At 36.8% G+C, this 15,502-nt stretch overlaps 1 protein-coding gene across 1 annotated transcript; it reads left to right on the top strand.

Moving 5' to 3' along the window:
- On the top strand, positions 1–2,721 carry LOC128041071 (uncharacterized). The gene is made up of 3 exons (XM_052630385.1): positions 1–1,312; positions 1,397–1,790; positions 2,283–2,721. Exons 1-3 carry the CDS (start codon positions 1–3, stop codon positions 2,719–2,721), a joined length of 2,145 nt encoding a protein of 714 aa, XP_052486345.1.
- Positions 2,722–15,502: the final 12,781 nt, after the last annotated feature.

The raw sequence follows: 15,502 nt of genomic DNA on the forward strand, positions 1-15,502 counted from the left end.
ATGAATGCCCAGTGTGAATACCATGCGGGAATATCGGGGCATTCGATTGAGAACTGCACTGCGTTTAAAAAGGCAGTAGAAAGATTCATTAAGATGGGGTTGGTAAAGCTTGATGACCCATCAGGACCAAACGTAGCAGGGAATCCGCTACCCAATCTGTCTGATAAAGGGATAAACGTAATCATTGAGAATGGGGGAAGGAGGATCAAAGATGACATTGCGAAGGTAAATACCCCACTGAAATGGGTTTGGAGGCAAATGATAAATCGAGGCCTAATCAAGCAAGAATCAAAGCAAAGGCCCAAAGGAATAGGGAGATATTGCGAGTTCCATGCTAAAGAGGGCCATGACATTCAAAACTGTACTGAATTCAGGGTCATGGTACAGAATATGATGGACAATAAAGAGCTAGAATTTTATGAAGAGATCAAAGGACTAGAAAAGGGAGAGGTCTATGCCTCGGAGGAAGGACCCGCGAGAAAAGCTCAAAATCGCCCAGTGGTGATTATTTCAAGACCAAGAAACACGGGATCAGGAATACAACTAGCGCCAAAGGTCATAATCCAAAAACCTGTAGCCTTTCATTACCAGGATAGCAAAAAGGATCCTTGGAATTATAATTGCAATGTGATGATCCCGGGAGAAGAGAACCTGATAAATGCTTCAAAGGAGTGTAGCGATGTAGGTTTCTATACACGCAGTGGGAAATGCTACGACCTGGCAAATACAAAAGAGGAGTCTATGAAAGGAAAAGCTGTGGCAGTTGAACAAGACAAAGCAAAGACGGCCAGAATTGGGTCACAGGTTAACGAACCCGTGACTAAGAATGAGGCTAGAGAATTCTTAAAATTCTTGAAGCACAGTGAGTACAACGTGGTGGAGCAATTGCGTAAGCAACCGACTCGTATCTCAGTGCTCGAGTTACTTCTAAGTTCGGAGTCACATCGTAATGCGTTGATAAAAGTGCTAAATGAGACTTATGTTGCTAACGATATCTCTGTGAGCAAGCTGGATCGCCTGGTTAATAACATAAACGCCGACAACTTCATCTTTTTCAACGATGATGAGATTCGGCCAGGTGGTATGGGATCTACCAAGGCCTTGCATATCACTGCCCGTTGCAATGGGTGTACACTACCGGGGATACTCGTTGACAACGGATCGGCACTAAATGTTTTACCCCTATCCACATTAAATAGGCTACCTGTGGATAGTTCTCACATGAAATCATGCCAAAATATAGTGAGAGCATTTGATGGCACTGAGAAAAGAGTGATGGGAAGAATCGAGATACCTCTATTGATTGGTCCAAGTACATACGAGGTGGACTTTTTGGTAATGGACATCAAACCATCTTACAATTGCCTATTGGGGAGGCCTTAGATCCATTCCGCAGGAGTCGTACCATCGTCACTTCACCAAAAGGTGAAGTTGGTAGTAGAGGGTCGATTGGTGACTATAGGTGCAGAAGAAGACATCATTGCGTCAGTTACCGATGATATGCCATATATAGAGACTAATAGTGAAGCGATAGAATGTTCATTCCGATCATTGGAATTCGTAAATGCCACGTTTGTCATCGAGAGAAGCAAAATCCCAGAGCCTAAGATATCCAAAGCTACGTCAATGAGCTTACAGCTAACAATGGGAAAGGGAGCGTTGCCTGGAAAAGGACTTGGAAAATACCTCCAGGGACGGGTCGAAGTACCAATCCTGGTTAACAAACAGGACCATTATGGTTTGGGATATAAGCCTAATGCGAGGGAAAGGAGGAAGGAGATGGAGAAAAAGTAAGAAAATAGAAGGACACGTTTGAGCGGGATAGAAGCCAAATGGGGACCGATAACCTTTCCCCATATATCTAAGACTTTTGTTTCGGGGGGAATTATTTACCACGAGGAGAAGGATGAGGTTCTGAAGGAAGGATTGGAAGGTTGGACATCAATGCCATATCCATGGAAGAAAGGGTGGAAAGGAATTTATCGGTATTCGCCTTACTTAACCGGGTAGCGTTACAATAAGCGGACTGCAGAAGAGATCCCTGTAACATTTAGAACTAATTCAGAGTAATGTTCAGAACACTTGTTGCCCTAAGCCTGGGGGTAACAAGAATCTTTTGTAAAAGGCACATGTCCAAAATCTAATTTCAATGAAAACTTATCATTCAGTCTCACCTTGAGCAAATATTCTTTCATTCTTTTTCATTCCATTTTTATAATCATACTGTGCATACAAGTATTCTTAGATTCTTTTATTTGGGCCTCTTTTCGTCCCAATAACAGGTCTTCAGATATCAACGAGATGAGCGACGCTGTTACTGACTCAAGATCCCTTTTTGAACAAGACGTGAGTATAGATGATCCTCAGGATTTTAAAGATGACCAAGACAGCGTTTTGTCTCCAGATCTGTTGAGAATGGTGAAGGAAGAAGAAAAACAAATCCTACCCTATAAGGAATCAGTAGAAGTCGTGAGCTTAGAAGAGGGAAGGAATGTAAAGATTGGTACTGGCATCACTAAGGAAACAAGGCGAAACCTCGTTGAGTTACTTCAAGAGTTTAAAGATGTCTTCGCATGGTCCTATCAAGATATGCCGGGGTTGAGTACTGATATCGTGGTACACCGACTGCCTATAAAGGAAGAATGTAAGCCAGTTCAACAAAAGCTTCGAAGGATGAGGCCTGATGTCTTGCTAAAAATAAAGGAAGAAGTTAAAAAGTAGTTTGATGCTGGTTTCTTACAGGTGGTCAAGTATTCAGAATGGGTAGCCAATATAGTCCCTGTTCCTAAGAAAGATGGGAAGGTTCGAATGTGTGTGGACTACAGAGACTTGAACAAAGCCAGCCCAAAAGATAATTTCCCACTGCCTCATATCGATACCTTGGTGGACAACACGGCTGGATACTCACTTTTCTCCTTCATGGACGGCTTCTCAGGATACAACCAGATAAAAATGCATCCTAAAGACATGGAAAAGACTACATTCATAACTATGTGGGGGACGTTTTGTTACAAGGTGATGCCATTCGGATTGAAAAATGCCGGGGCAACTTATCAAAGAGCCATGGTAACCCTATTCCATGACATGATGCACAAAGAGATCGAGGTCTATGTTGACGATATGATTGCGAAGTCTAGAGCTGAAAAAGAGCATGTACAAGTGTTGAGAAAATTGTTCCTAAGGTTAAGAAAATTCCAGCTAAAACTTAACCCAGCCAAATGTACTTTCGGGGCTAGATCAGAAAGTCACGGGATTCTTAGTCGTGAAAAGGGAATTGAAATTGACCTGACAAAAAGTTAAAGCCATACAAGAATTACCTTCACCGAGTACTCGAGAAAGAAGTTCGAGGTTTTCGGGAAGACTAAATTACATTGCTCGATTCATTTCACGCTTAATCGAGAAATGTGACCCCATCTTCCGCCTTCTTAGGAAACATAATCCGGTGTATGGGACGAGGAGTGCCGAAAACTTTTGAAAAAGTTAAACATTACATCCTAACGCCTCAAAGATTAATGCCACCATGCCCAAACAAGCCACTGATACTATACTTGACAGTATTTGAAAATTCCATGGGGTGTGTGCTCGGCCAACATGATGAGTCAGGACGAAAAGAAAGAGCAATCTACTATCTCAGTAAGAAGTTCACTGAATGTGAAACGAGATACTCGACAATCGAAAAATTATGCTGCGCCTTGGTCTGGACTACGCGGAGATTGAGACAATCATGTTATACCATACGACTTGGTTAATCTCAAAGTTAGACCCTCTGAAATACATGATGGAATCGACTGCTCTAAATGGAAGGATGGCCCGATGGCAAATTTTACTGTCTGAATTTGACATAGTTTATGTGAATCAAAAGGCTATAAAAGGGGGCGCAATAGCAGATTTTTTGCTAGCAGAGCTTTAGAAGATTATGAGCCCTTGAGCTTTGATTTTCCAAATGAGGATCTGATGTATGTAGCAACCATTGAAGATGATAGCCAAAGAGGCGATGTTTGGAAATTAAACTTCGACGGAGCTTCAAACGCCGTAGGCAACGGAATTGGGGCAGTCTTGGTATCTCCGAATGGAGATTATTATCCATTCACCAGCAAATTGGACTTTGATTGCACAAATAACATGGCAGAATACGAAGCATGCATCATGGGTATCCGTGCAGCTATTGAGCGTAAAATCAAAGTACTAGAGGTGTATGGAGATTCCGCACTAGTAATCTATCAGCTCAAAGGCGAATGGGAGACAAGAGATCCCAAATTGATCAGTTACCGAAAGCTGGTTCTCGAATTGATTGAGGAATTTGATGGTATCACTTTCTGTTATCTCCCGCGAGATGAGGATCAAATGGCCGATGCTTTGGCTACATTGACTTCCATGATGAAAGCAAATAAACAGGAGGATGTAAAGCCTATCCAAATGAGCATTTATGATGCTCCAGCCCACTGTTGTAACGTTGAAGAGGAAAAAGACAACAACCCTTGGTATCAGGACATACTGCGATATGTGAAAAATCACGAATACCCGAGCCAAACAACTGAGAATGACAAGAGAACGTTGAGAAGGCTGGCTAATGACTACGTCTTAGATGGAGAGATCCTGTACAAAAGAGGAAAGGATCAGGTGCTGTTAAGATGTGTGGACGCCGTGGAGGCCAAGCAGATCTTGGAAGAAGTCCATGATAGTATTTGTGGAACACACGCTAACGGTTTCACAATGGCTAGACAAATCATGAGATTCGGATATTATTGGTCTACCATGGAAGGAGACTGCATCAAATATGCTAAGAAATGCCATAAATGCCAGATTTACGGAGACAAAATTCATGTGCCTCCCTCACCTCTTCACGTCATGACTTCCCCATGGCCTTTCTCCATGTGGGGCATGGACGTCATTGGGCCGATATCGCCAAAGGCTTCAAACGGACATCGTTTCATTTTTGTAGTGATTGACTACTTTACTAAGTGGGTAGAGGCTACTTCTTACGCCAACGTCACAAAGGCAGCCGTCAGTAAGTTTTTAAAGAAAGAAATCATATGTCGATATGGAATGCCCGAAAGGATTATATCTGACAATGCATTGAACTTGAACAATAGCACGATAGCGGGTTTGCGATCAATTCAAGATCAAGCACCACAACTCATCGCTATATCGTTCGAAGATGAACGGTAGCGTGGAGGCGACCAATAAAAATATCAAAAGATTGTGGGAAAATGATGAGACCTATAGAGATTGGCACGAAGTTACCATTCGCCCTCTATGCTTATCGAACGTCCGTCAGGACTTCTACCGGGGCAACACCATTCTCTTTGGTTTATGGAATGGAGGCAGTGCTACCAATTGAGGTCGAAATTCCCTCTCTCCGAGTTTTGTCAGAACTAAAGTTAGACGAAGCAGAATGGGTCCAATCCCGATACGATCAGCTGAACTTGATTGAAGAAAAGAGGTTAAGAGCTATCCGTCATGGTCAAATGTACCAGAAACGAATGATACGAGCTTACAATAAGAAAGTTTGTCCTAGGAACTTCTATGAAGGGGATTTGGTACTGAAGAAGATCCTTCCCATACACAAAGACTTCAGAGGAAAGTGGATGCCAAACTGGGAAGGACCTTATGTGGTAAAAAAGGCTTTTTCTGGAGGAGCGTTAATTTTAACCGAAATGGATGGCAAAAGCTTGGCCAATCCTGTGAATTCGGATTCAGTGAAGAGGTATTTTGCCTAAAAAAAAAAAAGGGAGAGGCCAAGGCGAAAACCCGCAAAGGGCGCCTTGAGACCAAAGGGGTATTGAATTGAAAACCCAGGAATGGGCAGTTCAAATTTTTGATCAAGATGAGGCATACAGTAATCTTGTCATCTCCAAGTTAATAAGAGGAGAGATACTACAGCTTGGGGCATCAACGAAGTCTTTTAGGACTTCTAAACACATGTCAAGTTCAAAAGGGTCTTCAAAAAGTTTAGGACGGAGAAGCTCACGTTGCGATATCTGGGGCGCCTGTTTTCATCTTATTCATTTTTGTATCTTAGCAAAATCTCTATCTTGATTAATTTGCTCATTTAGAGCTTTACTCTCAATTAATTTCCATTTTTACCCATTGTGATAATCTTTTTCATCTTATTCATCTTAACAAAATTTGTTATCTTGATTGATTTATTTGTTTAGAGCCTTGCTCTTAACAATATTCCATCTTGTCCATTTTGGTAATCTTATTCAAACATTTTCATTGAAGTAACGATTATTGGGCTGACAATACTCATGCAACAGGAGTTCTGCATATTACTCTGCAAGTTTCTAAATAATACGAGGACCTGAAACAGGACTATTGTTTAGAACTGACCAAACTCGAGGGTTGAAAACATTTGAGAAAAGGATAGTCTAAATTGAGACTATTTCTTTGAATCTTCTGTCAAAGATACTTGCTGAATAAGAAGGCATCAGTGATAGAACCTTGATGAACAACGAGCAACGATAACCCAAACTTTAAAAAGGAATCATTCTCATGACACTCCACATTCATGCAAATATCATTCATACACATCTAGTCAGGAGCATGTGATTCTAATCGTGACATCCTAAACACTAGGCATAAACAGGTCCATGAAATGGATTTTGCAGGTCGTGTTCCCTAGAGAACAAAACCACCAGTCTTATCTCCCTAAGCAGTAGTGGAGCAGATCGAAGACGGCGAATCTTATCTTCCTAAGCAATAGTGAAGCAGACTTAAGCCACCAGTCCTATCTCCCTAAGCAGTAGTGGAGCAGGTCGAAGATGGTAGATCCTATCTCCCTAAGCAGTAGTAGAGCAGGTCAAAGATGGTAGATCTTATCTCCCTAAGCAGTAGTGGAGCATATCGAAGATGGCGAATCTCATCTTCCTAAGCAGTAGTGAAGCAGATTTAAGCCACCAGTCCTATCTCCCTAAGCAGTAGTGGAGCAGGTCAAAGATGTTAGATCCTATCTCCCTAAGCAGTAGTGGAGCAGATCGAGGATGGCGAATCTCATCTTCCTAAGCAGTAGTGAAGCAGATTTAAGCCACTAGTCCTATCTCCCTAAGCAGTAGTGGAGCAGGTCAAAGATGTTAGGTCCTATCTCCCTAAGCAGTAATGGAACAGATCGAAGACGGCAAATCTCATCTTCCTAAGCAGTAGTGAAGCAGATTTAAGCCACCAATCTTATCTCCCTAAGCAGTGGTGGAGCAGACTAAAAACAAACCTCAACCTCATGGAGTCGTAGCAGAGTAGATTGAAGCTACAAGTCGTATCCGAAGTTATAGTAGAGTGGATGGAAGCGACAAGACACAGTGGACTGGAATGAGGCTACCTAAAGGAGAAAGGTGCCAAGAAATCAAGATTTGGTAAGATCGGGCAAAATGGGCCTTTCTTAGTCTTTGCTCTGTTCTCGTTACACGACAACGAACAAAGAGGGGCAGCTGTACAGCCCATTTTCCGCCCGGGCCCAAATCAAACCCAAACAGCCCACTACAAACCTAGCCCAAAATGTCAAAACCCTAACCCAGTTCAACCTCAACCACGACCTCGGTCTTGCCAGACGTCCTCTCTTGCTCTCGCAGCAGTACTCTCTACGGAAGCATGACAGACGCCATCGATTTTGCACCAAAATGGTCGGGTTATCCTTCCAACACCCGCTTGACCTTGCCCAAAACCCGCAAACCAAACAAAACGATAGAAGAGAACAGGGAAAAGAACAAGAGAATAGAGTAAAAGAAAATAACATAGTTGGCTATAAAAGCCAGAACTAAATGTAATTCTCACCGTGTTTTTTTGGATTATCGGTGAACAAGAAAATGTAAATCAAAAGGTTGAGATTTACCCATTCATGCTCCTTTTAATCTGTTTTATTTCCTTTCTATGTTCATCATTTACACGCAAAAATGAAACGAAAAGAAAATGGAATAATCGGACAAAAGCGGATCTAAAATCTAAGAAAAGGCCCGATTCTAATCCTTTTCTATTTGTTTTCATCTTCTTTATTTTCTTTTTATTTTTATTTTATTTTTCATTTACTTGTTTCAATACCTTTTTAATAATAAAAAGGAATTTAAAAGAGAAAAAGAAAAAGGAAATACCTGACCGCCTCGACGAACTGGTGCCGGAGTCCCACCTTGGCAGTCACCGGAGTTGGGCAGAAAGGAGGTGTTTTACCTTTTTCTTCTTTGGTCCCGTGGTCGAGAAGGTTTAGCCTTCGGGGACGCCTTGCAGAAGGAGGCCGAGAGGTCGTTCTCAAGAACTCCCCGCCAGGCCATGGAGGCGGCGATGATGGCCTAGGTCTAAGTAACCGAAATGAGGGAGAAGAGGGGATTCTTTTCTTTTTCTTATTTTTGAGGCTGAGTGCAGCTAGGTTAAGAGGGGGGTTAAGTTTTCATTAAACGGCGCCGTTTTGAGGCCCCATGACCCACATGCGATCCGACCCGCTCTAGGGGGGATCCGCGCGTTTGCATGAAATGGGCTATTTGCGCCTTTGATCCATCCGTATTTTTATTTATTTCGATTTCGTCCTTTTGCTTATTTATTTACTTTATAAATTCGGCCCGTGAGTTTAGCTCCCATTTCGATTTGGTCCTTAGACCATATGCCGCCTTTCTGTTAAAACGCAGCGTATTGGGCTTGGGATATATTTCCTCGCGAGTCCCTCATACTTTGAACGCGCTTTATTTCCGTCCCTTACGATCTTATTTTATGTGTTTGCAATTTAAGACCCCAAATATCATTCTGAAATTCATTTTAGTATTTCGCATTTTTTATGTATTTCATTTAATATTGCTATGATTAATGTTATTTATTATTATTTTTATTCTCGCTACATTTTATGTCTCATTCCAAAACCTTGTTTTATATATATATATATATATACATACTTATATATTTTACACTTTATGTTTAATATATGTGCACACTTTTTATTTTTGTAAGGATATACACACATTCATATTTTATATTCTTATATAATATTTATACATTTTAAATTTTACATTTTCTTATATGTGTGTACATATTCTTTTAAGTTTATATAGATATAAATGCGCCTCGATGTATATATTATTTGTATTTTATACTTTTTATAGATACATATTTTTATTTTAGTAAATACATATACATATAAACACATATTTTAATTTATGTTTATATACATATATATCTCTTTGTATTTTTATTCGTGTTCACTATTTATTTCATTTTCATTATTATTTTGAACAAATATTTTAATTTATTTGTTTGTATGCATTGTTATTTTATATGATTGTAGGTTTGACTTTTATTTATTATTGTTACTATTGCTCATATCATTTTATGCTTTTGTCTTCATTAAGATTTTGCCATGCATAAAAATGTAATTTGCTTTCACTATGATTTTGTGTTTTGTTTTACTCGATATAATATTTTTTTAAATGGCATTTCGTGTTTGGATTCGAGAAAATCGGGCCCTAACTTACTGGGTTTCGATTTTCACAATAAATCTAAATCTACGAATCTTTTCAAACTCAAGTTTTAAATGATCTCGGGAATTAAGAAAAGATCGTGTCCTAACTTACTGGGCATGATCCCTTTCCTAAACCCGAGATAAGAAAATATCTTTTAAAATAAATAAAATTTTAGCATTCATTCGCGTATCGGGAATTCGAGACATTGTGTCCTAACTTACTGGATATGATGCTTTCTTTCTCGATTAACGTGGAACGTGCCCCTTTTCCCAAAATTTTCAACATTTTAATACAAGGATCATATTTTTAAATTTCTTTAAAGTTTTCAGTTTTTCGACACTAAGACATTAAGTAATCAACTAGGTACCAATTTTGGGCGTATCGAGGGTGCTAATCCTTCCTCGTGCGTAACCGACTCCCGAACCCGTTTTTCTAAATTTCATGGACCAAACTTGTTGTTTTAATAAAATCAAACCCTTTTATTAAAAACAACTACTTTTCGAGGTGATCCAATCACACCTCATAAAAAGGATTGGTGGCGACTCCCGTTCCATTTTTCAAAAGCAAGTCGACCCCGTTTTTCATCCTAAAAATGGTGTCAACAGATACAAAGTAAAAGGAATGTCAATAAAATTATCAATTTGTCACAATTTATATTGACATTATTAGTACAATTAAGATGCATGTTAAAGTAAACCAAAAGTTTACTGATACAAATGCATTTACTACTTGGCGTGACTAGTTAAATCATACTGGATCATATTTGATGCGAAAATTAATTGAGAATTCATATGGATATTCGTTAAAGAACTAGAAGATTCTTTAATTTAAAGAATTCTGATTTGTTGTTTGTTCTCAATGAAAATTGATTCTTAGAAACTCACTAGCTAAAGTTGAGATTTAATGTCTTGCATTTCTAAAATAAATATGGGTCCATTCATCCACCATGTGGATGATTTTGATATTATATGATTTTGGTAGATGCATCTACAAAATAATCAGGTATGTGTTATCAACTTGCAACCTGTCGTTTTGCAAAATTGTTTATTTAAATAATTAATTTCAGATAATGTAATTAAGACCATTCATCTTGCTAATACTGATGAGTTTATATCTCAGTCTTTTATTGATTGAGTTTGAAAAACTTTTATAAAAGTTTGTTATTTATGTGCATAATGGTTTAGAGAAATTATTGATTGAACGCCTTTGATTAATATTTAAACCATTACTTATAAGAACTAAACTTTCTATTTCAACATGAGATTATGTTGATTTACTTGCTTACGCATCAAGCCAATAAGTTATAAATACTCCCCATTACAATTGATTTTTGGTCAAGAGTTAAATATTTCTCATCTTTGAATTTTTGTATGTGCGTATATGTTCCAATTGCTCCACCACAACAGAGATGAGTGAATACTCAAAGAAAGTTGGGAATATATATTAATTATGAGTCTCCTTGTATTATTATATGTTTTAAATGTATTAGAGATTTAATTATGACATGATTTGTGATTACTATTTTGATTCAATAGTTTTCCGACATTAGGGGTTGTAATGAGTTAGGGAAAGAGTAATTTGAACCAAAAATTCAATAAGGATAACTCATTACAAGTATCAAATATGAAAATTTTTATAAATGAAAATAATAAATCTAGATGGTCATATATTGAAGGCGGTGCTCTAGAAGAGACCCAAGACATAATTAATAAGTAAAAATCTAGAAGAGATTCAGGTACCTAAAATTGAAAATTAAAATAGTGAAAATAAGCTATATCAATAAGTTATGTCAATTCAAGAAAATGTCAAACCCGATAATAAAAGTGGTCTACAATGGTTTTGCATGCAATATTGTTGTTAAAATAATGAAATAAAAGGAGAATCTTGAATAAATCTATTGAGAAATATAGATATAGAACAGATTGTTCAAAATAGAAAGACGCAACTCAAGTACAATTAAATTTGTGCAGTTTTTGGACTAGTAGTTCAAATATCTAAAGGTATAAAGACAGTATGGGTACAAATGAAGTAGTTTTGCAAAAACGAAATAAAATATGAAGTTTTTGCTAAGTCCTGGCATTGATTATGAAAAAGATATAATATTCTTTTGTGGTGGATGCAATAACATTTGGATATAATATTAAACTGATAGTTCATAAAAGATTTAACTTGCGTCTAATGGTTGTTGGTACAACCTTTTATGAATCAACGTATAGTAAAGTTTATATTAAAATCCTTAAAGGATTTAGAATGCTAAAAGCATATTGAAATTCTCAGAAATTGTTCATTTATATGAATTAAAATAATTCGAACATATGTGGTGAATAGTAGTTGAAGGAGGATAATAAAATGATCCAAAATACATATTTGTACTTTTATAGAGGAATTATGATTAAAGTTTGCTATGATTATTGTTGAAACTCTTGGTGAATAGTAGTTGAAGGAGGATAATAAAATGATCCAAAATACATATTTGTACTTTTATAGAGGAATTATGATTAAAGTTTGCTATGATTATTGTTGAAACTCTTGAAGAGGTCAAAATATATTTCCCTCAAAATTTTCATCACTCATGACTTTCAGAAGAATGGTGATATAAATGCTTAGCAAATACATTCAAATAGCCATTTGAAAAATGAGTATTCAAGATTGAATACGTAGAATATGAAAAAGTATGTGATGTTTCCATGAGGGGGAGTAAATACGCACTGTATTCTTTTTACCTTAACCGAGGTTTTATCCGATTAGGTTTTCCTGGTAAGGTTTTTAATGAGGCAGCATATTATGTATATTATAGATATGTGTACTCCTTTTCCTTTACTAGGATTTTTCCCCATAGGGTTTTTATCTTAGTGAGGTTTTAACGAGACACATTATCTACAAATGAACATCCAAGGGTGAGTGTTATGAATATTTTAGTAAGTGGATGTCCATCAAGTTCTAGATATATATTTTTATACTTTAAATTCTAATAGTCATTAGAAGTAGAGTTCTATTTCATTTATACTTCTTATGTCTATAAATATAGACTTTGGAGAAGTATTGCAAATATTCGATTAATTAATAAAATACGCTCTCTCTTTGCTCTCCCATTCTCTTTGTTCTTTACTTTCTCTCTTTTATTTTATAACAAATCCGAGTTTTCATACGGGTATGTATATAATAGAATATATCAATTTCCTTTTAAAAACTTTTTTAGTTGTAATAGCCATGCTTAATACATTTTTTGAGCATGCTTAATACATTTTATATCTATATAAATTTTGCTAATTTAATAATTTAAATTTTATAATTTTTGACATTTTCATATCATATATTGTAATTACTTAAGGTGAGGTTGAAAAATTATCTATAATTATTTATAATTATATGTTTGAGTAATTATTGTAATTAAGAATTTTATTTTTTTGGTGAATTACAATAATAATAATGAAAAGCCCGAACAACAAACGCAACTAACGCGAGTTGAACCCAGGCCACATATGAGACGATGAACACTCTAACCATCAGACCATCAAATGGGGTTCATTAAGAGTTTTATTGAATTTAGTATAATTATACTCTCTAATTTTCAAGAAAGAATAAGAATTTGAGTAATACTCAAGTAACTACAAATAATCATTTATCATATGACATTTTAAAACACTCATATATTATTCAAATTAAAAAAACATTTTATATTGTAATAATATTTTAATTTTAATTTTTTGTTTTTAAAATATAATTATATCTTATTTTATTAAATTCATTCAAATAATCTAAAACTTTTATTAACAAGATAAAAACCATATACTTTAAATATATAACTAAATTACATAAATTTATTATTAACTATTTATATTTGACCAATGACCAACTGATGAGGACAAGGAATACATATTTAACAACCTAATTAGATAAAACTGCATAAAATGCTTATTTTTCTTATTACTTTATCAGTAATCTTATTGTCGAATACTTTTTGACTAACATTGTAACACCCCTAACTCGTATCCGTTGCCGAAACAGGGTTCCAGAGCATTACCGGAATAAACAGATCAAATATAGAAATTTCATATTATTTAACATTCATGTTAGCTATTATTCATAAAGTCTCTTATATGAGCCATCGAGGCCCAAAACATACATTAGAAACAAGTCGAGACTAAACGGGGTACTAAGAGAATTTTTTGCGAAATTCCAAAATTTTTTCTAGGTGCAGGGTATACAAGTCCGTGTGGTCAGGCCGTGTAGCTCACACGGCCAAGAGACACGCCCGTGTCTCAGGCCGTATGGGCATTTGAAATAGGGCACACGGTCGTGTTCCAGCCGTGTCCATACCCGTGTAACTCTCTGACTTAGGTCACACGGCCAAGTCATACGCCCGTTTGCTAGGCCGTGAGTAGGTGCAAGGGTTACACGGCCAAGCCATGTGCCCGTGTGCCAAGCCGTGTGATCAATACTGAGCATTCTTTTTTGAAAATTTTAAGATACAGGGGACACATGGCCAAACCACATGCCCATGTGCTAGGCCGTGTGTCACACACGACTGAGACACACGCTCGTGTGGACGAAAATATGCCATTCCTAAGGCCACTTTTCTCACCCAAATTTTCATCCACCTATATCAATATTTTAACACATTCTTAAGCCATATCAAAGCACTTAAATCAGACCAAAATCATGTCTTAAAGTTGACATATTACACATACAACCAATGTGCTATTAGGCACCCTAATAGACAATTTATTATTATGTCATTCCAAAACTTATACTTACTTAGATACCAAATGCATATATACATAATCAAATTTATACTTAAAACATGATAATACCAGATATACCAAAACATGAACATTACAAGCCATTCCAATGGCTAATTACAACCAAAACATTTATATGCTAACATTGGCCTAGTTAACCTATACATGCCATTATAACCAAAGTTAATTTACTAAATACCGAGATGAGCCGATGGATAGTGTGATGATATCTTCGCCAAGCTTCCAACTCAACGAGCCTCTGAATTACTATAAAACAGAGGAATTAAAATAGAGTAAGCATTTAATGCTTAGTAAGTTTGTATAACAGGAATTTAACTTACCAATTAAATTCACATTTAAGGTAAACAAATAAACATGTTCAAACCAATTTGGCCAGTTGCCTAGCACATATCCTCATCAAGCGTGTTAGTCAAGTAATTCACATAAATAACAAGAAACATGAATGAACCCATCAATATTCAATTTCCACATACATGTATTTATCACTACAAGTGTCCATGAACATGTACATATCATATCTTTCTATTTCAAGTATTTCTCATTGTAATTCATCTTGAATTCATATTATATCATATCAAAACTTTACCCGTTGAATCATTTAAAATATCGATGGATACAAGGGTAGTACACATGAAGTGTAAAAATTTAAAATTCGTTAATTCATATTCGGGGGTGCTCATTTGAGCACAGAATCAGGAAACCCTCTATCGAGCCATATAACAGGAAGCTCATGTGAGCTGTATAACGGGAAGCTCATAAGAGTCATAATCGGGAAGCTCATGCGAGCCAATAATGGGTAGCTTCGAAGAGTCATTAATCAGGAAGCTCTAGATAGCCATATATAGGGAAGTTCATGCGAGTCATATCGGGAAGCTCCGAAGAGCCATTAATCAGGAAGCTCACAAAGAGCCTTTAATTGGAAAGCTCACGAAGAGCCATATATCGGGATGCTCATAAGAGCTATGGTGTGTCTACAACACATGCAGAATCACAATTAATCGGGATGCTCTAAAGAGCTATTAATGGGAAGCTCACAAGAACCATATAACGAGAAGCTCAAGAGGGCTAATATCGAGATGCTCTTTTGAGCTCTGGTGTGTCCGCAACATATGCAGGACCTCAACCAATACAAGAGCCCTATATCCAATTGAATTTCATCTATTCAAATGGGAATTAATATTTATCGGGATTTGTCATATATGCAATCAATTTCATGTACATGGCAATTAAACAATTCATGTATATATACAACATTCAATTCAAACATATAAATGTACAAAATTTAGTTACGTCAACTTACCTCGA

The sequence above is a fragment of the Gossypium raimondii genome, chromosome 5, assembly GCF_025698545.1.
Source record: "Gossypium raimondii isolate GPD5lz chromosome 5, ASM2569854v1, whole genome shotgun sequence".
NCBI lineage: Eukaryota > Viridiplantae > Streptophyta > Magnoliopsida > Malvales > Malvaceae > Gossypium > Gossypium raimondii.